Below are 23,958 nucleotides of genomic sequence, written 5' to 3'. Positions count from 1 at the left end.
AGAGAGAGAGAGAAGAAAAATACAGTCTGAAGTGAATAGTATTATATGATCCCCATTTGTATTTTCAAAAATGTGTTTGTGTACTTAGTAATAATTTCGAAAATATCTGAAAAATTCACATCAAAATGGAAATGGTTTTTAAAATATTGACATGAATTACAAATATAATTAATCCAAACTTGTCTATTTAAATTCATATTTTAGGGTTTTTTTTAACTTAATTTACTATTTAATTTACAGTTGGCTTTGAAAAAAAAAGATAAATCTTACCTTTTTATGTATATATGTATATAAAAATAATAGATTGTTAGGTCCTCTTAAAATAGCTTTGCATATAGGGTTTCTTTTTCTTTTTTCCCAAGACGGAGTCTCGCTTTATCACCCAGGCTAGAGTGCAGTGGCAGGATCTTGGCTCACTGCAACCTCTGCCTCCCAGGTTCAAGCAATTCTCCTGCCTCAGCCTCCTGAGTAGCTGGTATTACAGGCACACGCCACCATGCCCATCTAATTTTTGTATTTTTAGTAGAGATAGAGTTTTACCATGTTGGGCAGGCTGGTCTTGAACTCCTGACCTAAAGTGATCTGCCTGCCTCAGCCTCCCAAAGTGCTGGGATTACAGGCATGAGCCACCGCACCTGGCTGCATATAGTTTTAAAATATACTTATATATCCACACTGTTCTTTGAAATTCTTTGCCTTTAAATTAAAGGAAACATGAAATTCTCCCAGAATGGCTATCTTTAGAAGAGGATATAGTATATAATTGCTAAGGGAATTTGAAACTTAATGGTATCCCCCTTCATTCGAACATTTCCTCTAGAAGAAACATAAAGGCTCTACACAGGACTGACATGCTAATTGTTGTTTATGTTTTATTTACTTCTCAAGAAAAATACAATATTCAGGTAAAATGTCAGTGATAGACTTGTCAGTGCACATATTTTATTGACTTATCCAGAAAAACATAAACAGATTTTCAACAGTTTAAATTTCATTTGTGTAGTTGCTGCTGTTGAGGCTAAGAAATAGAGTTCTGGCAGTTGGGGGTGATAGTAGGAATGGTGATTTTGTTCTAATACTGCTAAAGTCTATAAGAAAGGAAATAGTTTTCTAATTGTATTGCTTTTACCAGACACATCTTCCAGAGCTAGATACACTTTCATCAGAAAGAGCCAGATCCTTCATAACTTGGCTTAGAGACAGCAGACCATTAAGTCCAGTCCTTCACATAGTAAAGTGAGTAATTTTGCAACTTAATTATGAAGTTGTCTTTCTCATACAGTCTGTGGAATTGCTCGTCTTCAAAACAAACTTTAAATGGTATCAAAATATATTCTGATGGTAGAATGTTGTTACTCGATTTGTATCCCCTGTATTTCATTTTCTGACATCCCCATGTATTAGTAATTTTTAATATTTATTTATTTAATTTGAGATAGAGTCTCACTCTGTCACCCAGGCTGGAGTTCAGGGGTACTATCACAGTTCACTGCAGCCTGGACCTCCCATGCTCAAGCAATCCTCCCAACTCAGACTCCCAAGTAGTTGGGACTGCAGGCACTGGCCTCCACCCCTGGCTAATTTTTAATTTTTTTTGTTTTGTTTTGAGATGGAGTTTCACTCTTGTCACCCAGACTGGAATGCAATGGCACGATCTTGGCTCACTGCAATCTCCACCTCCTGGGTTCAAGCGATTCTCCTGCCTCAGCCTCCCAAGTAGCTGGGATTACAGGCACCTGCCACCATGCTCAGCTAATTTTTGTATTTTTATTAGAGACAGGATTTCACCATGTTGGCCAGGCTGGTCTCGAACTCTTGACCTCAGGTGATCCACCCTCCTCGGCCTCCCAGAGTGCTGGGATTACAAGCGTGAGCCACCACGCCCAGCCAATTTTTAAAGTGTTTTATGGAGATTGGGGATCTTGCTATTTTACCCAGGCTGGTCTTGAACTCCTGAGCTCAAGCAGTCCTCCCACATTAGCCTCTTAAAGTGCTGAGATTACAGGTGTGAGCTACTACACTCAGCCCAGTAATTTTTAAAATATATAGTTACTCTTTTTAGAAATATGTGCTTTTATTTTATTTGTATAAATTTACAGGATACAAGTGGAATTTTATTAGATAAATTGCAAAGTGGTGAAGTCAAGGCTTTTAAATATATTTTTAGACAAATGCCCTTCTCTTTCTTCCAGAGATGAGAGTCCTGCCAAAGCAGAATTTTTTCAGCATTTGATTGAAGACCGGACAGAAGCTGCATTTTCTTACTATGAATTTTTGCTTCATGTTCAGCAGCAGATTTGTAAGTGAAGTAGAATAAAATTGAATAGGAAAAAGATCTATAACCTAGATAAAGCATAATCTGTCAAAGAAGCGTGTAGGAAATTTGAAATGAAGGAATTTGTTAATACAAGATGCAACGCACAGCACTCTGTCTGAGGCTTTGGTAAAAAGTCAAGGGGAAGAAAGAACCTGACAGATTTTTTTCAACCCAGATTAATGGTAACGATGATGCTGTTTGACCAAGTATATTTTGAATTGGTTTCTACACATTTCCAGTAGTATGACAGTACAGTGCTCTGTTCATTGCAAGCTGGCAAATTTATGTAGCTATGTGGAATGATATGTCATGTAAAACTAGGTAAATTCTTTTTTCTTATAATTAATATAACATTTCTGAACTTGAACTTTGGCAAGAGATGCCAAAAGGCAGTGGTACCGTGTTACTTGTTTATATGAATTACTTTTAACAAGGAATGATTCTTATTCATTAAATGAATTCAACATTTTCCCTGTAAAAACAATAGAGTTTCAGTACATGAACTATAGAAAAATATCTATATATAATGTACATAAATGTTACATTTGTAAAGAAAATGTAAAAATGTAACTATAGAATATGAATTGCTTAAACCGTGCTGCATTGTTGGATGACAACTCCTTTTGTCACAGTTAGAGAATGAGGTTGACTAATGCATATTACGAATTGAGTCCACAAAGGAACACAAAACTCTTTGTAATTCTGTTAAATCTTTTATGTGGATTTATTTATGATCAGCCTACTAATTAAAAATATTTCGCTTGACAGTATGGTTTGGTGATTTTTTGGGGGTTTTGTGGGGATTGGTGGGTTTTTTTTTTTACATACAGGATGTATTGAATTTATTAATTAGGGAAATGCAGTGATACTGCATTTCAGTTAGTAATATATATGAATCAGACAAGGCGCAGTGGCTCACGCCTATAATCCCAGCACTTCAGGAGCCAAGGTGGGCAGATCATCTGAGGTCAGGAGTTCATGACCAGCCTGGCCAACATGGTGAAACCTCATCTCTGTTAAAAATACCAAAATTAGCCAGGTGTGGTGGCAGGCACCTGTAATCCCAGCTACTTGGGAGGCTGAAGCAGGGGAATCACTTCAACCCAGAGGCTGAGGTTGCAGTGAGCCGAGATCACGCCATTGCACTGGTCGACAGAGTGAGACTGTCTCAAAAAAAAAAAAAAAGAAAGAAGTAATATATATGAATCAATACATTTTCATTAGTCTGTGGATATTACCAAATACTTATTCTGTTTGTATTCTAAAATAAATGGTGCTACTTTCAAAAATATTCTTAATACATATAATCTTAAATTGTCTTTCTCATTTACATTAGATGTTTTTGCCTGAACACTGATAGCTAGAAAATTTTGTGACATATGTGACTATCCCATTTATTTAAGTGACTTTAAGACTGCCATCTTCAATTTTGATGTGATTTTCTTCTGATCAAGAAATCTCTCTTTCACTAACAACCTATTTACTATAAAAAACTGTTAAGGATCCTTTAGATTATGGGACAGAATTTTATTCTGTACACTGTGAAAGTCCCCATCCAAACTTTGGAAGGAAAAGACTTGGCCAGGCGTGGTGACTCATGCCTGTAATCCTAGCACTTTGAGGGGCCAAAGTGGGTGGATGGCTTGAGCCCAGGAGTTTGAGACCAGCCTGGGCAACATGGGGGAAACCCTGTCTCTACAAAAATACAAAGAAATTAGGGGTCATGTGCACCTGTAGTCTGAGGTACTCAGGACGCTTAGGTGGGAGATCTCCTGAGCCAGGGAGGTCGAGGCTGGAGTGGGCTGTGACCACACCACTGCATTCCAGTCTGGCCAATAGAGTGAGGCCCTGTCTCAAAAAAAAAAAGTCTTTCAAAAAAAAAAGAAGAAAAAAATACTTGGCTATGTGTAGTGAGTTCTTTTTACTGGTTTTGTGCTTTCATGGATCTCATCACATTCCCTGATGGAAATAAGCAATTAAATGACTCACCCTAAATGACATTACTTACTAATTAGTGACAGTGCTAATAGTAAAAATCCAAATGTTCTCCCTAACCAAAACCTCCTCCCACCTCACCCGCCACCCACAGGATCATGCTTGTCCCTATACCATGCCTCCAGCAAGAGAGAATCTTACTGAACATTAAGAGAAACTAAGCTGGGCATGGTGGTGCATGCCTGTAGTCCCAGCTACTTGGGAGGCTGAAGCAGGAAAATCACTTGAACCTGGGAGGCAGAGGTTGCAGTGAGCAGAGATTGTACTACTGCACTCCAGTGGTGAGAGCAAGACTCTAACTCAAAAAAAAAAGAGAGAGAGAAACTGTAGTACTCTAAGGGCAACTAAATACTGCAATTTTACCATTAAAAGTATAATATTTCTTCTTTACAAAAGACAAAAATCTTTTGTAAAAGATACTGTTCCAGGCACAAAATAAAATCCTCACTTCCACAAAGCTTATACTCTAAAGTGAGAATTTAGAAGACTGAGGAGAGGCAAAAAAACTTCTATATAATTTGTAAGTGTGATGTATAATTCTGTGTAAGTATGATCAATGTTATGAAGAAAAATAAAGCTGGGAAAGGAGATGGAAAATACTGTTTTTGACAGTGACCAGGGAAAGTTCTTTAGGAAGGTGAGAGTTGAGCAGAGAGCTAAAGCCACGTGGATACCTAGAACAAGAGCTGTCCAAATAGGAGAACTTTGTGGTAGATGAATGTAGAAGTTACCTTCTGATTGTTCTTTTCTCTGTGAATGAAGCAGCAGAATTATCAACTGGAAAGGGGTAAGAGGGTTAGAGGTTTTGCAAAATAGTCTCCTAAGAGAGTAAGATGTTGAATTTACTAGTAGTATGTAGTAGATTGTGACGGCCCATCTTGGGCTGTGAGTCATGAACTTAAAGTGAAACTAATAAGCGTAACTGTGCCTCTTTTCTCTAGCTATCTTCAGTGCTTGGTAGAAAGTTGGATTTAACCACAGCTGGGTACAAGGGAAAGAGGAGGAGCAAGGGAATTTAGGACGCTTACAAGGGAGTGACTCATTTAAGCTACAAGAGCATAAAATGGGTGATGGAGGAGATGGGTAGTGCTGGGTAGCAGGCTGAGTTGTTTGGAAGTCCCATTGAGGTCAAAGAGCTATTAAGAGTATAGATGTCAGAAAGAATGAGCTGGAAAGATAAAAAGTAGTGGTCAGGTTATGAAAAGCTTGGAATTGAGATTTGGGGGAAGTTTAATGACAAGACTAGGGGGAATGAGTGGTTGAGATATTATTAAAGATAACTAGAGGTAAGGAGGTGAGAACTTGGAGCCCCTGGTTTCAAATGGATCATCTATTTGTTTATTAAAATTGCCCCCCCAAAATGACAGGAATAATGCTGGGGACACAAGGACTGTAAATGATTACAGTAAGGAGGAGTGGCAGGGGATATGCTGGGGATCTGAGGTAGGCAAGGAGGAAGAATAATCTGGATGACAGCAGAAGTAGAGGGATGCCTGCCTGGGGTTTAGGATCAAACAGCCATCTTTTGACAGGTTTGGAGGAAGGTAATATCCTCAAGACAGCCAGGTTTCAGTTAGTGTGTGTGGAGACTGACATAAACCAGGATATGGGCATGACAAGTAATCCTGATGGGAGGTGGGTAATCCATTCGCATTGTCTCCTTGTGGCACAAGAGTAATCCTGATGGGAGGTGGGTAATCCATTCGCATTGTCTCCTTGTGGGACAAGCCTTTTTGGCCATTTCCTTTGTGAGGCAGGGAGTGTTGGGTGAGAGGAAGGGGTACACCTGCCAGGAGTTCTGTGAGCTGCTTTTTTCAACTAGCTAAAAGAAGATAGTGGTTCTCAATTCATATCAGAACTTCTTGGGATAGTTTTTTGGATATCTCAATTCATATTCATCAGCTGATTAGGGGCTTGGCTGGAGATATATTATAATGCATCCATTAATGTATTAAAAGTATTCGTACATTACTATGTATATATGTGTGGCAAGTACTATTTGATAGCTATTTGTAGATATGACTCTTACATATTCAACTTGTGAGGCTAAGAAATGCACATATTAGCAAAGTGTTACATGAAAGAAACCATGAGCCCTCCTGTTCTAAGTATCTTCTCACTAAAATACTTTTCTTGAAGACATAGGAAAAGATGAAAACTCATAACAAAGTTGAAAATAGCATTGTAGACATTATCTAGATAGAACTAAAATTACTGAAAGAAGACAGTTTATTAAAAAAACACTCAGCCGGGTGTTATGGCTCACGCTTGTAATCCCAACACTTTGGCAGGTGGAGGTGGGAGGATCTCTTGAGGCCAGGAGTTTGAAACCAGCCTGGGTGGCCTAGCAAGACCCCATCTCCATAAAAAATCAGCCAGGTGTGGGGGTGCATGCCTATAGTCCTAGCTGCCTGGGAGGCTGAGACGAGAGGCTCACTTGAGCCCAGGAGTTTGAGGCTGCAGTGAGCTAAGACTGCACCACTGTAATCCAGCCTGGATGACAAAGCAAGACTGTCTTAAAACACACACACAACAAACACACAAATTTTTAAAGAAAAAAAATAAGAACACCCAAGCTTTGTTTGACACATGAAACCTGAAAAACAAAAATAGGAGATACTACAAATTCATTCTTCTTTTGCCTCTGAATTCAGAGACAGGATCTGTATCAACCAGAAAATTGGTATCCTCCTCCTGCCTGTGTTCTTGTAATACCTATAAGAAGTAGTACTTGATATAAAACAAGTGAGTAGGAAATGTGTGTGTATACTTAAGTGGAGAAGGTAGCCATAATCCGAGAACACAGGAGCTATTAATGTATGTATTCATTGCCTTCAGATGAGGCCTGAGCAGATCCAAAAATTATTATTATTATTTAGTTTCCTTTAGTAAACAGTGCACAGTTCTGTGGATTTTCATTTTTGGACCAATGAGCATTACTCATAAGTAATTACTTACTAGTAATGTTATTACTTACTAATAAGTAAATTGCTAAAATCCACTAAACTTTGTTTCCACAAATGAAAATCAGTGTTTTATTAGACTTTACTTGGGACTCTACTTCCAAGATACCTGGTTCCTGCACAAGGTTTGTAATTTTGCAAGAATGCATAAAAGTGTGTATACAGATATTGTCACACAGATAGCAGGTCAGACAACTGTCAGAAGCTATCCCATGGTCAGTACTCAAGCATTTTCTTATGAATGTATCATCATCGTCGGGAGAAGCTTATGGTTTTTCTGCTATTTTTGCATTTCAGATATGTATTATTTTAGCTTGATAGCCATTGAGATTGCTATAGATTATTTGATTTGTGTGTAGTGATGTATATATGCATATTTTTAACTGTATTTTTCTAGTTTTCTATAACTGGGTTTTAAAAAATATTTTCAGTAGAAAAATAATTATGCTCTCATTGCTAAAAATAAATATGCGTAACTTACCCACTCTATATTGCTTATAACATTTTGATGATGTAGCCAGTGAATATGTGCTAATTTAAATAACTTGTATATAGAATTAAGCCAACTGCAATATTATAACTGGGTTCTTTTTAACTTAATAGGATATTGTTTTATAATATTAAATCATATGTTCAAGCTCATTCTCTTTAAAAAAATAAACAATAAGCAATTTCTGTGTATTCCTCTCAAGTCTTTATTACTTAGGAATTTGCTTTAGAGCAGAGATTGTATTTTGGATTTTCTTTAAACTTCTTATCCCACTTCACATATCCCCAAGTACTCTTCCCAAGACAGGATATATGGCAGGAACACATTTAACTTAATTGAACACTGGAACAGCTTAGCCTTTCTTATACTGGAGTCATCTCACAATGACTCTTGGGAAATCTGTAAAACAGTATACCAGTTAGGAGGACTTTCTCCTGATTTTAATGAAAGTTTTTATGGATCTTTTCCCCCTGTAGTCAGTTTCTTTCAAATTCTCCTTCTTTGGGGCTTAGGTCTTATAATTTGCATAGTAACAATAGGAAATGCCTATTACCTGCGCTTCTTAATGGAACCGGAAAAATGTTAATGGAATGGAAGATACTGTGTCTCTAGCCTGTCTCCTAATAGTTACCAAAAGCTGTTAAGTAATTATGTGCGGAGTTAGGAATAATAGGAATAAATGGAGAAATTGATGAATAGGATGTTTAAGCAAGAAATGTCAAAACTTAAAGCTGAGTTATTTTGTAACTAGGACCCTTAGTACTGTGTTCACAAGCAAAAAGTGGTCTTTCAAAAGGTATTTACCAAAAATATGGTGAACCTAAATTGTCTTCATAGCGTTTATGGCACTCTTTTGGGTCATAATCTGGGAAGGGGTGAAGACAAAATTGGGGTTGAGAATGAGTAGGAACCAGAAGGATACCTTTGAAAGGAAAAGAATGCTAAATGTACATCATTATAGGGGCTCTTCTTTGTTCACATCCAGGCTTTGCAAATGCTGCTCCCCTGCTTGGAAAACCCTTTCTTTCATTCCTTTCTTGGCTTTCTTCACTGAGTCCCCCTTATCCTTCAGAATTCAGCTTAGGGATCACTACCTCCTGGTAGCCTCTCCTGATGGCTCTCCCATCTGTATTAAATACTCCCCCTGCATATATCTGTAACACATTCTTATCTCTACTATAGTCCCCATCAGACTGTGTTACAATTGACATTCTCCCTCAAACATGGGAACCAGTTTCTCTTTGTCATAGTGCCTCCCCATACCTGGCATATAGTAAGCATTTAGTAAATGTTTGTTGAGCCAATTTTTTTCCCCTTAAAGACAAGGTCTTGCTAGGCTAGAGTGCAGTGGTGTGATCATAGCTCACTAAAGCCTCAAACTCCTGGGCTCAAGGGATCATCCTGCCTCAGCTGCCTGAGCAGCTAGGACTGTAGGTGTGTACTACCATGTCTGGCTAATTATTTTTTGTAGAGACAAGATATTGCTATGTTGCCCAGGTTGGTATTGAACTCCTGGGCTCAAGTGATTCACCTCAGCTTCCCAAAGCACTGAGATTACAGGTGTGAGCCACTGTGTCCAGCAGAACCAATGTTAAATAATTCCAAGCTAGAGAGAAAATGTGTTGAACACCTGTGAATAAAAATAAAGGCAGTTTCAGTTGGATAAACAGAGAAACATACTATACTACACTAGATAGAAATTGAAAGAAAATCTGACATAGAATGGGAATGGTGCCAGAAGGTGGATAATAAACCCTATGAAAATTCAGGAGTATACCACCTCTGAAGTTGAGGTTCGGTGGTCTGGAGCATGTTGCAAGATTCCCACAAATACAGAAGACAAGCTGCTGCTCCCTGTGCCACTTTCCATAATGCTAGGCACAATGCTTGGTGGCTTTTTTTTTTTTTTTTGGATGTTGGAAGCTGTGTATACAACATTTCAGTAATTCATTACCAAGTAACGTGTAAGGCTGCCAATCTGAGGTGTCGTTAGAGCAAAAGAAGGCTCTGCATCAAGTCAGACTGCAATGCAAACTGCTTTGCCACGGGCTGTATTGACCCAGCAGATTCAACTCAGGAGTGTCTGTGGCAAATACAAATGCCGTATCAGGCCTCAACTGGAGCGTCTTCTCTAGGGTTTTAGAGCAGAGCCATGCCCTTTTCTGAAAAACAACAAAACCTTATCTTTGTGAGAGTAGCTCTTAGATTGCTATTGAGCTGTGTACTATAGGATGTCAAATGTCCTTGGGATTTATGCTGACCAGTGTGAACCAAGCAGTAGGGGTAAACATGCACAGTAACAATCTATCATTAACTGGCAGCTTAATGTTAGTATATGAGGGATCGCGCTCAGCAGATCCTGAAGTCAGTTGCACAGGCAGGCGGCTCCGACTCATGACACCTGCTCCTGCTGCATTGCTTCCTTTTCCTGCATTCACATTTATGGCCTCGTGGGGATGTTTTCCTATAATCAGTTAAGGGAGAAACTAAAATTTAAGACAAAATGCTGGCATCAACTGGTCTGCTATAGTATTAGTCTAATAATAAATCCTCGTGGGCAAAACTTCAAGCAGTACATTGATTGCCACTTTGTCTAGACTATGAGATGTAGATCTCAAAGGATGTAGGTCTATGCGGCTTCATAGACGATGGCAAATGACTAATTAGGTAACAAAGGACTTGGCAGGAACAGGATTAGAAAATTGGGCTGGGCGCGTTGGCTCACGCCTGTAATCCCAGCACTTTGGGAGGCCGAGGCGGGTGGATCACGAGGTCAAGAGATGGAGACCATCCTGATCAACATGGTGAAACCCCGTCTCTACTAAAAATACAAAAAATTAGCTGGGCATGGTGGCGCATGCCTGTAATCCCAGCTACTCAGGAGGCTGAGGCAGGAGAATTGCCTGAACCCAGGAGGCGGAGGTTGCGGTGAGCCAAGATCACGCCATTGCACTCCAGCCTGGGTAACAAGAGCGAAACTCTGTCTCAAAAAAAAAAAAAAAAGAAGAAGAAAATTGATGGCAAGGAGGTTTGGAGAAGAGGGATTTGAATGGACTTCACGAAATGGACACAGCATATGAGATAGTTGTGTTCTACATCAATGGACACCAAAGGACACCTGCAGCAAAATTTGTCCATCTCAATCAGGTATAGAGGGTGACATATCCTGCAAATGTCAGCCTCTTTCTGTAGCCACCCCAGTATTTGCTTAATGGTTCATGAACAAAGTTACCATACTGTAAGGACAGAAGCTGTATATGGGCTAAATATTATGGATGTCCCTTCACCAAGGCTGATCTGGCTACTGCCACTGTTATTTCTAAGTGTTGTCAGCTGAGACCTACTTTGATTCCTCAATATGACATCATTCCTTGGGGAAAACTGGTAGTCACCTGGTATGTTGATTACATTGTACCCCTTTGATCATGGAGCATTTATTTGTCCTTAATGGAATAGACACACAGTCTGGATTTGGATTTGCCTGAACTGCTTGCCGTGTTTCTGCCACCACCACTATCTGTGGGCTTATAGAATGCCTTCATCATTGCCATATGACCTCCACAACATTGCTTCTGATCAAGGAACTCATAGCAGAAAAAGTGTGACAATGGAAATTCACTACTCTTACTACATCCTATCACCCTGATATGGTTTGGATTTGTGTCCCTGGCCAAACCTCCTGTCGAATTGTAATCCCCAATATTGGAGGAGGGGCCTGGTGGGAGGTGACTGGATTGAATCATGGGGGCAGATTTCCCCCTTGCTGTTCTTGTGATAGTGAGTTCTCGTGAGATCAGGTTGTTTAAAAGTATGTAGCACCTACCCCAGATAACTCTTCCTCCTCTGGTCACGCAAGAGGTGCCTGCTTCCTCTTTGCCTTTGGCCATGATTGTAAGTTTCCTGAGGCCTCCCAAGCCACGCTTCTTCTACAGCCTGTGGAGCTGTAAGTCAATTAAGCCTTTTCTTTATAAATTATCCAGTCTCAAGTAGTTCTTTATAGCAATGCAGGAACAGACTAATACATACCCCAAAAAGCCGCTGACCTGACAGAAAGGTGGAATGCCTTCTGATGACTCAGTTATGGTAACAGTTGGAGTATCATCCTACAGGGTACAGTATATGTTTTGAACAAGCAAGCAACAATTTTCTCCTGTAGCCAGACATGCAGGTCTGAGAATCAAGAATTGAAAGTGAAATCATTATTTTAATATAGTCCCCAAATTTTAGGGTCTTAGTTTACAAAGGAGAAGTGCTTAGTTCTTAAAGGGACACAGCAATGTCTCCACTGTATTGGAAGTTATGAGTATTACCTGGCCATTTTGGGCTCCTGTCAACAACCAGAAGGAAAGTGGTCCTGATTATGAAGAGGAATTGATTTGCTGTGACATAACAGGGCAAGGAGGACAATGTCTAAGATCTAGAGGCTTTTCCAGAGTGCCTCAGTCCTTCTATGTTCAGTACTAAAAGTTAATGAAACACAGCAGCCCAATAAAAGAATGGGTCACTGATGATTCAAACTCTCAAAAGTAAGATTTGCATCTTCCACCAGGTAAAGAATGTCAACCAGCATTTCGTACTGTGCTGAAGAGAAATTAGAAGACAATCTGAGAGGTGTAGTGGGAATAAATTTGGTAGTGGAAAAAAAATTTAATTCTAGCAGTGGATCTGTCTCATTGTGTTAGACTGGCTGTAATAGAAAGAATAAGTGTTTGCAAGCGAAACAGAACAAAATTTGAATTACAGCAGTTCTGTTAGCTGTGTGACCTGGGGCAAGTCTCTAAATTTCTCTGAGCCTTCATATCCCTACTAGAGAATAATAGTTCCTCGGTAAGAGTTTTGAGAGAAATTATATGGAACGAGTATTTAAAGTTTCCTGTGCAGCACCTGGCTTGTAATACATACTCAATAAATGGCAGTCGATTTCTTAACAAAATAACAGCGCAACAGTAATAATAGTAATGCTGTTTGCACATTGAGCCTGCCCTTTGCCCTCCTATCACCTGTCACTTTCCACCTTCACTGAAATTATTCCACACGGTACATGGAAAACCAAAATATTTACAGGTGAGCTGCTGCTGCCTCCGCTGTGTACTGTGATCAATGTATTAACTGCACTTTTTTGCTTCAGACCACCCAGAACAGATGGGTATACAGAAAGAAGCAAGTAGTCTTAGTTCATTACATGCACATACCATCAGACTTGAAAACTTGGTGTTCACCAGTAAGCCACAATTGTGGTTTTGTTTTTTCTTTCTATCAGGTTTATTCTAAAAAAAACTATCTCAGGCTTTTTACCTCTCTCTCTCTCTCTCTATTTTTTTTTTTTTTTTTTTTTTTTTTGAGACAGAGTTTCACTCTTGTTGCCCAGGATGGAGTGTATCGATGTGATCTAGGCTCACTGCAACCTCTCCCTCCCAAGTTCAAGTGATTCTCCTGCCTCAGCCTCTTGAGTAACTGGGATTACAGGCATCCGCCACCACACCCAGCTAATTTTTGTACTTTTAGTAGAGACGGGGTTTTGCCTCATTGGCCAGGCTGCTCCTGAACTCCTGACCTCAGGTGATCCACCTGCCTCAGCCTCCCAAGGTGCTGGGATTACAGATGTGAACCACCGAGCCCGGCCTACCTATCTCTTTTTTAAAATAGTAGTTATGACCTCGTAAACCTCTGAGCCTGTAGATGTTCCTCCTGCTAAAAACTCATCTTTACCTTTTTATTTGGTTAGCTGCTATGCCTCCTTCAGTTAGTAGTGTGTACTGATGCCAGCCTGTCCATTACCCCTAGCCTAGGTGGGGTCTCCCTGCTCTATGTTCCCATAGGCCCTTGTAGTTTTCCTATTATAACTGTTATGTCACTTTTCTTAATTACTCGTTCACTAGGTGAACAAGCTTCCCCACTAAGTTCTGTGTAAGAACACAGAACTCATCTTAAAAAAAAATCCTTCTTCCGCCACGGTTGCCGTTGGAGAGTAGCAGCCATGGCTCTCCGGTATCCTACGGCCGTGGGCCTCAACAAGGGCTGCAAGTAACCAGGAACGTGAGCAAGCCCAGGCACAGCCGCCGCCGCGGGCGTCTGACCAAACACATCAAGTTCGTGCGGGACACGACTCGGGAGGTGTGTGGCTTTGCCCCGTACGAGCGGCGCGCCACGGAGTTGCTGAAAGTCTCCAAGGACAAACGGGCCCTCAAGATCATCAAGAAAAGGGTGGGGACACACATCCGGGCCAAGAGGAAGCAGGAGGAGCTGAGCGATGTCCTGGCCGCCATGAGGAAAGCTGCTGCCAAGAAAGACTGACCCCCTCCCCTGCTGTCGCCCTGAAATAAAAAACAGCTGCACCCCCCCAAAAAAAAAATTCTTAAGTCTCAATTTTTTAATAATTAATTTTTATTTTTATTTCAATAGTTTTGGGGGTACTGGTGGTTTTTGGTTACAGGGATAAGTCCTTTCGTGGTGATTTCTGCGATTTTGATGCACCCGTCACCATCACTCCAGCAGTATACACTGTACCCAACATGTTGTCTATTTTTTGAGTTGGAGTCTTGCTCTGTCACCCAGGCTGGACTGCAGTGGCACAATCTCGGTTCACTGCAACCTCTGCCTCCCGCATTTAAGCGATTCTCATGCCTCAGACACCCAAGTAACTGGGACTACAGGCACACAACACCACGCCTGGCTAATTTTTGTATTTTTAGTAGAGACGGGATTTTGCCATGTTGAACAGCCTGGTCTTGAACTACTGGCCTCAAGCAATCCACTCGCCCCGGCCTCCAAAAGTGCTGGGACTACAGGCATAAGCCGCCATGCCCGGCCCCAATATGTAGTCTTTTATCTCTCACCCCCACCCAACCTTCCCCCTACCTGAATCCCCAAGGTACATTGTATCATTCTTATGTGTTTGCACCCTCATAGCTTAGCTCCCACTTATAAGTGAGAACATAACATATTTGGCTTTCCATTCTGGAGTTACTTCACTTAGAATAATGGCCTCCAGCTCCATCCAAGTTGCTGCAAGGACATTATTTTGTTCTTTTTTATGGCTGAGTAGTATTCCATAGTATATGTATATTCTTTACTAATTGGGTGATGGACATTCAGGTTGGTTCCATATTTTTGCAGTTGCAAATTATTTTGCTATAAATGTGTGTGCAGGTATCTTTTTCATATAATGTCTTCTTCTTTTTTTTTTTTTTTTTTTTCCCGAGTAAATACCCAGTAGTGGGATTGCTGGATCGAATGGTAGATCTACTTTTAATTCTTTAAGAAATCTCCATACTGTTTTCCATAGTGGTTGGACTATACATTACCACCAGCAGTGTAGTTTCGCCACATCCACACCAACATCTATTATTTTTTTGACTTCTTAATTATGGCTATTCTCAGCCGGGCGTGGTGGCTCACGCCTGTAATCCAAGCACTTTGGAGGCCAAGGCAGACGGATCACCTGAGGTTGGGAGTTCAAGACCAGCCTGACCAACATGGTGAAACCCCATCTTAAAAAAAAAAAAAAAAAATTATGGCTATTCTTGCAGGTGTAAGTTGGTATCTCATTGTGGTTTTAATTTGCATTTCCCTGATAATTAGGGATGTTGAGGGTTTTTTATATGTTTGTTGGCTGTTTGTGTATCTTCTTTTGAGAATTATCTTTACGTGCTTTGCCCGCTTTTAGATGGGATTATTTATTTTTTTCTTGCTGATTTGTTTGATTTCTTTGTAGATTCTGGATATTAGTCCTTTGTCAGATATATAGTTTGTGAATATAGAAGCTCATCTTTTTTATTCATCACTCTACCATCAGCCTAGAACAGTGTTTGGCAAATCCCCTAGTAACCACAAGTGTGTGTATTTGTATTATTTTTAAAGGTGGTTGTAGTTTTTTTTCTTGAGATGGAGTCTCGCTCTGTTGACCAGGCTGGAGTGCAGTGGCGTGATCTCAGCTCACTGCAACCTCCGCCTCCCAGGTTCAAGCGATTCTCCTTTCTCAGTCTCCTGAGTAGGATTACAGGCATACACCACCATGCCTAGCTAATTTTTTGTATTTTAGTAGAGATGGGGTTTCACCGTGTTGACTAGGCTGTTCTCGAACTCCTGAACTCAGGCAATCCACCCGCCTCGGTCTCCCAAATTGCTAGGTTTACAGGCATGAGCCATGGCGCCCGGCCTAAAAGTGGTTGCAGTTATACTTAGAAGTCCTGTTTTATTATTGATCTATTGAATTTATTCAGCAGACATTTGAGAACCTACTACTTAGGTGCTGATGATAGAGCAGTGAACAAAACAGACAAGGATCCTTCTGACACGGAGCTTACATTCCAATTGGGGGAGACAGGTTTTAAAAGTATGTGTTGTGTCAGGTAATGATTAAATACTAAGATGGGAAAAAAAGCAGAGTAAGGGCTAACTGGCAGGAAGTAGAAGTTAATGTAGTCAACCACGTTTTACAAGGCCTTCCAGGCTATGGTGAGGGCTTCAGGTTTCACTGGGAAAGAGGTGCAAACCCATTGAATGGCTTTGAGTGAAGTTGCGATCTGATCTGTTCTTAGCAAGATGAATTCAGCAAACCTATCTTAGGAAGCTAAAGAAGGCAAGAGTGGACGAAATGAAAAATTTGTGAAAAAATCAGCTCCCTAGATTGTTTAGGTGGAAGATGTTTGGATTAAGAGAAAGTTACATTACCCTGAAATTTGGAAATTAACTACGGCAGCTTGGATTAATCCTTACTTGATTATTATTATAGTACTGGGTTTCTAGGATCTATTTCATCTACTTTTATAAGTAAGATTTGTCTATAGTTAGCTTTTGTGGTGCTTGCTTGCTTGTTAGTAGCATTATGCTAGTTTTATTAGATGAGTTGGATAGCTTCCCATCTGTTTTAGTGATTTGGAACAGTTTGTATAAAATATCTAAAATTTTGGTGTATAAGGTAGGTGTTATCTATCCTAGGGGCCTTCTACCAGGTAGATCATTGACCACTGTTTCAATCAATGACTATTAATCTATTCAGGGTCCCTTTCTTTTTTTTTAATTTTTTTTTATAGCAACGTGGTCTCGCTATGTTGCCCAGGCTGGAGTGCAGTGGCTATTCACAGGCGCGATCCCACTACTGATCAGCACGGGAGTTTTGACCAGCTCCATTTCCGACCTGGGCCAGTTCAGCCCTCCTTAGGCAACCTGGTGGTCCCCCACTCCCCAGAGGTCACCATATTGATGCCGAACTTAGTTCGGACACCTGATCGGCATAGCGCACTACAGCCCAGAACTCCTGGACACAAGCGATCCTCCAGCCTTAGCCTCCTGAGTAGATGGGACTACAGGCACACGCCACCACTCCAGGCTCAGAGCCTCTTTTTTGAGCCAAGTTGGATAGTTGCAACTTGATTGATGTAAACAATTACTAGAGGTTAGCTTTTTCTAACCTTTCTGTTATGTTTATATATTTCTTCGTTCTTTTTTCTTCATTCTTGTTTCAGGTTTTTTTTAATCTGAGTGCCTTGTAAAAAGAACAATTTTGGGGTTTACTGACTCACTCTACTTTTTTTGTTGGGGGGTGGTTGCTATAGAGGAAGAGTGGAGGAAATTTGATTCGTTTTCTGCTTTACCTTTATCATTTCCTTCCTCCTACTTCCTTTAGGTATATTTTTGCTGCCGTTTTTCTAGCTTCTTGGAGTGTAAGCTTAGTTTATTTTCAGCCTTTTCTGTTTCCTCATAAATTCGTTTAACACTATACATTTTCCTGAGTAATATTTTAATATTAAAAAGTGCCTTTTTGGTATTTAGTTTGAAAATAGTTCTGAACTTCCACTTATTGGTAATTTAATCTATTAATATTTATATGTGTGTCAAAAAGTACTTAAATTCCAGTGGTAAAGATGGGGTAACAATGCTTTATCTTTTCATTAATTTTTTATTCTGTTGTGTGTGTACACATTTAGTTTTATTGTAACAAAGCAATTTATACACTTTTAACATTTAAAACTGAGCATCATCTTTCCTTTACAGTGAAATAAAAAAATTACAAATAAACAGGAACAAAATTGCAATAGAGAATGTCAATTCGAAATAAGATCCTACAGGTTCTGATTCTCCCACTGAGTGTCAGGGCTCAAGTCATCATTAGGAGAGAATTTATTTTAAAAGTCTCATCTTAAACTGCAAGGATGTCTGTCAAACATCACAATTAGACATACTAAAGGAGAAGCCATGTTGTCAAAATGCCCACTTAACCTACCCAAACATCTCAAACCCACCCTTTACTGACCTATAATCCCTTTTTTTTTTTAAGATGGAGTTTTGCTCTTGTCACCCAGGCTGGACTGCAATGGTGCAATCTTGGCTCACTGGAACCTCTGCCTCCTGGGTTTAAGAGTTCTCCTGCCTCAGCCTCCTGAGTAGCAGGGATTACAGGCACCCGCCACCACACCCAGCTAATTTTTGTATTTTTTTTAGTAGGGACAGGGTTTCACCATGTTGTCCAGGCTGGTCTCGAACTCCTGACTTCAGGTGATCTGCCAGCCTTAGACTCCCAAAGTGCTGAGATTACAAGTGTGAGCCACTGCACGTGGTAACCCCATATTTTAAAGTTTTTTTTTTTCTTTTTTTAAACAAGAGAAAGTAGACAGATACATGTTGGTCAATGCTAAGTGTCCATATTCACATACAGACACAGTGTACTTTCTGAGCCCAATACACACAGAAAGGAGAAAAGAAGCTAGAATTCCATGCACTGCTACACAGGGGCCTAGCACCCTCCAGCTTCCAGCAGAACGAAGGGAGCAGGTTTTTCTTTTTTGCCACTGAGCTCTATGGTATTAATTCCATATAGTTTTTGTTCAGACAAGAAGGGATAAAAAGAATTTCACACAGAAAGGGGTAGAGACTCTTCCCATTGTATTCTGCTCAAGGTATTTCCCCCAAATAAATTGAAAGCCTTGGTGTAGAGAAAAGAGACCTCAAGAACAGGGCGAATGAGTACAAGAGGCAAAAAAAAAAAAAAAGCCAACAACAACAACAAAAAAACACAAAAAACAGACTACAACTTGCTCCGGGGACTGGAGAAAATTTAAAAAGGGGAAGGTTGGAATCCATCGGTGTTCTATTATTCATCTCTTTCATCCTCCTCTCCATCCTCCCCTTCATCATCATCTTCACCTTCATCTTCATCCCCTCGTTCATCAATATCTTCTAATTCTTCCTCCTCCTCTTCCTCATTATCATCTTCTTCATCATCCATATCGGGAACCAAGTAGTACTGTAATGGGTTTGGCCAAATATCATCTTTGATGACCTCTCCTAACTCTTCAGCCCCTCCATTAGAATAGTCAATAAACCAAGTCAAGAAGCTCTCTGGTGCCTCAGGCTGCCTCTTCCTGCTGGCTTTATTCTGCATTTGACTTGAACCTTTCGTCACATCCTTTCCAGATTTCTATTTGATTTCAGTGCACTTTTTTTTTTTTTTTTTTTTTTTTTTGAGACGGAGTTTCGCTCTTGTTACCCAGGCTGGAGTGCAATGGCACGATCTTGGCTCACCGCAACCTCCGCCTCCTGGGTTCAGGCAATTCTCCTGCCTCAGCCTCCTGAGTAGCTGGGATTACAGGCACGCGCCACCATGCCCAGCTAATTTTTTGTATTTTTAGTAGAGACGGGGTTTCACCATGTTGACCAGGATGGTCTCGATCTCTTGACCTCGTGATCCACCCGCCTCGGCCTCCCAAAGTGCTGGGATTACAGGCGTGAGCCACCGCGCCCGGCCCAATTTCAGTGCACTTTGAAGATGGATTACCACTCTCATTCAGAGGAAATTCTTTGGAGAAAACTTTATTTTCAAAGTAAGGACTTTCATGAAGATAATAATTTATTCTGTAACCTGATTTAATATCTTCTAATTCTGTCACCTCAACTCTGGTCAAATAATGCAGTCCCTCTTCGTCTTCCTCCCCAAGCAGTGCAGACACTATAAATCATTGACAAATGTTGTTACCCCAAAATTTAGGATTTTTGCAACCAATTCTGACCTCTTCTGAAAAAAATGGTTGGCGGAGTTTGTTGTATTTCTGTTCTATTTTCAAAATCTCCTCACTGGCTTCTTCATTAAGTCTATCTATTTCATTTTATATTTCATCAATGTTTTCAATTGCTTCTTGCTGTTCTTTTTTGCCCTTCTTCAGCAAGCCCACAGAGGCCGAGGTCTCCTCTGGTCTCAGAGCAGGATGTGATTTTGGTGTCTTCTTTTAAGGCAGGAGGGGAGACTGGCATTTGGGGGCCATGCTGCTAGGGAAGCCCAAGAACCTGACCACCAGTCTTCCTGCTAGTCAGGAAGCAGGCAGAACACTCTAATTTCTTATAAATTTCATGAACATAGCCTATATGTTAACAACTTTAAGGTCATTTTTGAGTTTCCCTTTGAGGCCTACTAGGTGGTCATTACATTGTGAATCATCCATATGTGTTTGAAATAATATGTACTCTCAAATGGGTACAGAGTTCTTTATGACTCTATTAGAAATGGAGGTCTAGGACCTGGAGGCAGAATAGGGAAAAGGAATATCTTTCTCTATTTACCATTAAAATTCAAACAAGGCCGGGCACGGTGGCTCAAGCCTATAATCCCAGCACTTTGGGAGGCCAAGGTGGGCGGATCACGAGGTCAAGAGATCAAGACCATCCTGGCCAACATGGTGAAACCCCGTCTCTACTGAAAATACAAAAATTAGCTGGGCATGGTGGTGTGCACCTGTAGTCCCAGCTACTCGGGAGGCTGAGGCAGGAGAATTGCTTGAACCCGGGAGGCGGAGGTTGCAGTGAGCCGAGATTGTGCCACTGCACTCCAGCCTGGCGCCTGGCGACAAAGTGAGACTCTGTCTCAAAAAAAAAAAAAAAAAAAAAAAAATTCAAACCAAGTGGGAGGCCCAATGGATAATAGATGTATTCATGGAAGCCATTCCTTCTTTTTTTTTTGAAAGAAAGAAAGAAAGAAAGAGAAAGAGAAAGGGGGAGAGAGAACAGGAGTCTTGTTCTATTGCCCAGGCTAGAATGCAATCTAAAAATAGGTATTAAAAACCTCTTTTATGCCGTTAATTGCGCTTAACAGCAGAGACAGGAAGGAATAAGGGAAGAAAATAACAAACAGCCAACCAATATTTCATTTAAGTCTGTGAAATGCTATGCAAATGCTGAAGAGTGATTTACTTCCAATTATGTAGTCACTTTCACAATAGGTGTAATGTGATACTGAGAAAAATGTATGTTCTGTGGACCTGGGATGAAGAATTCTATAAATATTCACGGAGTTTACTTGTTCCAGGTCTGAGTTCTAATCATAGATGTCCCTGTTAATTTTCTATCTCGTTGATCCGTCGAATATTAACAATATGGTGTCAAAGTCTCCCGCTATTATTGTGCGGGAGTCTAAGTCTCTTTATAAGTCACTAAGAACTTGTCTGATGTATCTGGGTGTTCCTATATTGGGTGCATATATATTTATGAACATTGACTCCTGTTGTTGCATTGATCCTTTTACCATTATGTAATGTCCTTTGTTTCTTTTAGTCTTTGTTACTATTAAAGTCTATTTTGCCAGAGATGAAGGTTACAACTCCTGTGTTTTGTTTTTTGTTTTCTCTCCATTTGATTGGTGAGTCTTCTTCCAATCCTTTATTTTGAGTCTTTGTGTGTCCTTGCTTATGAGATGGATCTGGATACAGCGTACCGATGGGTTTTGACTTTTTATTCAATTTGCCTGTCTGTGTCTTTGATTGCAGCATTTAATCCATTTAAATTTAAGATTAATATTGATATTTGTGAGTTTAATATTGTCGTTTAATGCTAGCTGGCTATTTTGCCCATTAGTTGATATAGATTCTTCATTATGGAGATACTCTTTACCTTTTGGTAAGTTTTTGGGATGACTGATACTAGTTGTTCCTTTCTGTGCATAATGCTTCTTTCAGAAGCTCTTGTAAAGCAGGCCTGGTGGTGATAAAATCTCTGAGTGCTTGCTTGTTCGCAAAAAATTTTATTTTTCCTTCATTTATGAAGCATAGTTTGGCTGGATATGAGATTCTGGGTTGAAAATTCTTTTCTTTGCGGATATTGAATATTGACCCCCACTCTCTTCTAGTTTGTAGGGTTTCTGCTGAGAGATCTGCTGTGAGTCTGATAGGCTTCCCTTTATGTGTAACCTGACCTTTCTCTCTAGCTGCCCTTAGAATTTTCTCCTTTATTTCAACCCTGGTGAATCTAACGATTATGTGTCTTGGGGTTGCTCCACTTGAGGAATATCTTTGTGGTGTTCTCTGTATTACCTGGAGTTGAGTATTGTCCTGCCTTATTAGGTTAGGAAAGTTTTCCTGAATAATATCCTGAAGAATATTTTCCAGCTTGGATTCATCCTCTTCATGACATTCAGGTACACCTATCAAACGTAAATTAGGTCTTTTCACATAGTCCCATGTTTCTTGGAGACTTTGCTCATTCCTTTTTACTCTTTCTTCTCTTTTTTTTTTGAGACGGAGTCTTGCTCTATTGCCAGGCTGGAGTACAGTGGCACAATCTTGGTTCACTGCAACCTCCGCCTCCTGGGTTCAAGCGATTCTTCTGCCTCAGCCTCCCGAGTAGCTAGGACCACAGGCACGTGCCACCATGCCCAGGTACTTTTTGTATTTTTAGTAGAGACGGGGTTTTACCATGTTGGCCAGGATGGTCTGGATCTCTTGACCTCGTGATCTGCCCGCCTTGGCCTCCCAAAGTGCTCGGATTACAGGCGTGAGCCACCGCGCCCGGCTACTCTTTCTTCTCTAATCTTGTCTTCTCATTTCATTTCATTAAGTTGGTCTTCGACCTCTGATATCCTTTCTTCTGCTTGATCAATTTGACTGTTGAAACCTGTGTATACTTCGCAGAGTTCTCACATCGTATTCTTCAGTTCCATTAATTCACTTATATTCCTCTCTAAATTGTCTATTCTCGTTAGGATTTCATCAAACCTTTTTTCAAGGTTCTTAGTTTCTTTACGTTGGGCTAGAACATGTTCTTTTAACTCACAGAAGTTTCTTATTATCCACCTTCTGAAGACTAATTCTGTTAATGGAATGCACTTGTTCTCCATCAGGCCTCGTTCCCCTGTTGATGAGGAACTGTGCTCCCCTGTAGAGGGAGAGGCATTCTGATTTTGGGTATTCTCAGCCTTTTTATGCTGGTTTCTTCCCATCATTGTAAATTTATCCACCTGTCGTCTTTGTAATTACTGACCTTCAAACTGGGTCTCTGAGTGGACGTCCAACTTGTTGATTCCCAGCACCAGAATCTGAGCAACCCATTGTGCCAGCTTAAACAGTGGCATTAAGATTCGTGGTGCAAGGCCGGGCGCGGTGGCTCATGCCTGTAATCCCAGCACTTTGGGAGGCCGAGGCGGGTGGATCACGAGGTCAAGAGATCGAGACCATCCTGGCCAACATGGTGAAACCCCGTCTCTACTAAAAAATACAAAAATTAGCTGGGCATGGTGGCACGCGCCTGTAGTCCCAGCTACTCGGGAGGCTGAGGCAGGAGAATTGCTTGAACCCAGGAGGCGGAGATTGCAGTGAGCCGAGATTGCGCCACTGCACTCCAGCCTGGTGCCTGGTGACAGAGCAAGACTCTGACTCAAAAAAAAAAAAAAAAAAAAAAAGATTCGTGGTGCTTTTCTGCCCGGGAATCTCCGGTCTGGCTTCCCTCTTAAGTCCCTTTTTCAATCAGTTGAATGGGCAACTCTGCCTTCCCGGAGCTCCAAACGTCGACCAGAAGGGGACCCAGTCCTGTTTACTCTGCATAGAGAACCGCCGCGCCGAGATGCTGGCAAAACCGCCACGCCGGCCACAAGAGTCACGCTGGCGACCCGTGGGGCTCCTCCGCTGGGAATCTTCTGGTCTGTGAGCAACAAAAATTCATCTGAAAGTGTGGCATCCTCTCCTTCTCTGCGCTTTCACTGGGAGCTACAATCCTGAGCTGCTAGTAATCGGCCATCTTGGATCTCTCCCTGGAAGCCATTCCTACATGGGCATGGCTAGCAATACTTTAACAATACATGGAAATGACCATGAGCCACACAAAAATATCCCACTAAACTCAAAGTAAATGGCTCTCCAACTCAGCTTGCTCTTTGGTTCCTAGAGAGACTGAAAGTAGATGATTAGTAGTTGCCTGGAGCTGGAGGTAAGAGT

General features: G+C 40.8%; 1 protein-coding gene and 2 pseudogenes across 3 annotated transcripts in view; 2 read left to right on the top strand and 1 right to left on the bottom strand.

The window, feature by feature from the left end:
- The window catches only part of SEC24B (SEC24 homolog B, COPII coat complex component), a 103,994-nt gene extending 100,912 nt beyond the window's left edge, over positions 1-3,082 (top strand). For all 3 annotated transcript variants that reach the window (XM_064384021.1, XM_064384019.1, XM_064384020.1), the window contains 2 exons: positions 1,133-1,236; positions 2,193-3,082. In XM_064384021.1, the coding sequence (XP_064240091.1) occupies positions 1,133-1,236; positions 2,193-2,307 (219 nt within the window). In that variant the 3' untranslated portion in view covers positions 2,308-3,082. The remainder of the gene's footprint in view (positions 1-1,132; positions 1,237-2,192) is intronic.
- A 10,478-nt stretch (positions 3,083-13,560) lies between these two features.
- On the top strand, positions 13,561-14,161 carry LOC105706287 (large ribosomal subunit protein eL36-like; annotated as a pseudogene).
- Positions 14,162-18,798: 4,637 nt separating this feature from the next.
- Positions 18,799-20,025, bottom strand: LOC135277754 (protein SET-like; annotated as a pseudogene).
- Between the last annotated feature and the right edge of the window lie 3,933 nt (positions 20,026-23,958).

The sequence above is a fragment of the Aotus nancymaae genome, unplaced genomic scaffold (assembly GCF_030222135.1).
Source record: "Aotus nancymaae isolate 86718 unplaced genomic scaffold, 86718_ANA_hifiasm-v0.15.2.pri h1tg000033l, whole genome shotgun sequence".
Taxonomy (NCBI): domain Eukaryota; kingdom Metazoa; phylum Chordata; class Mammalia; order Primates; family Aotidae; genus Aotus; species Aotus nancymaae.
Note: the sequence above shows the minus strand (reverse complement) of the source record. Positions and strands in the feature narration are given on the sequence as shown.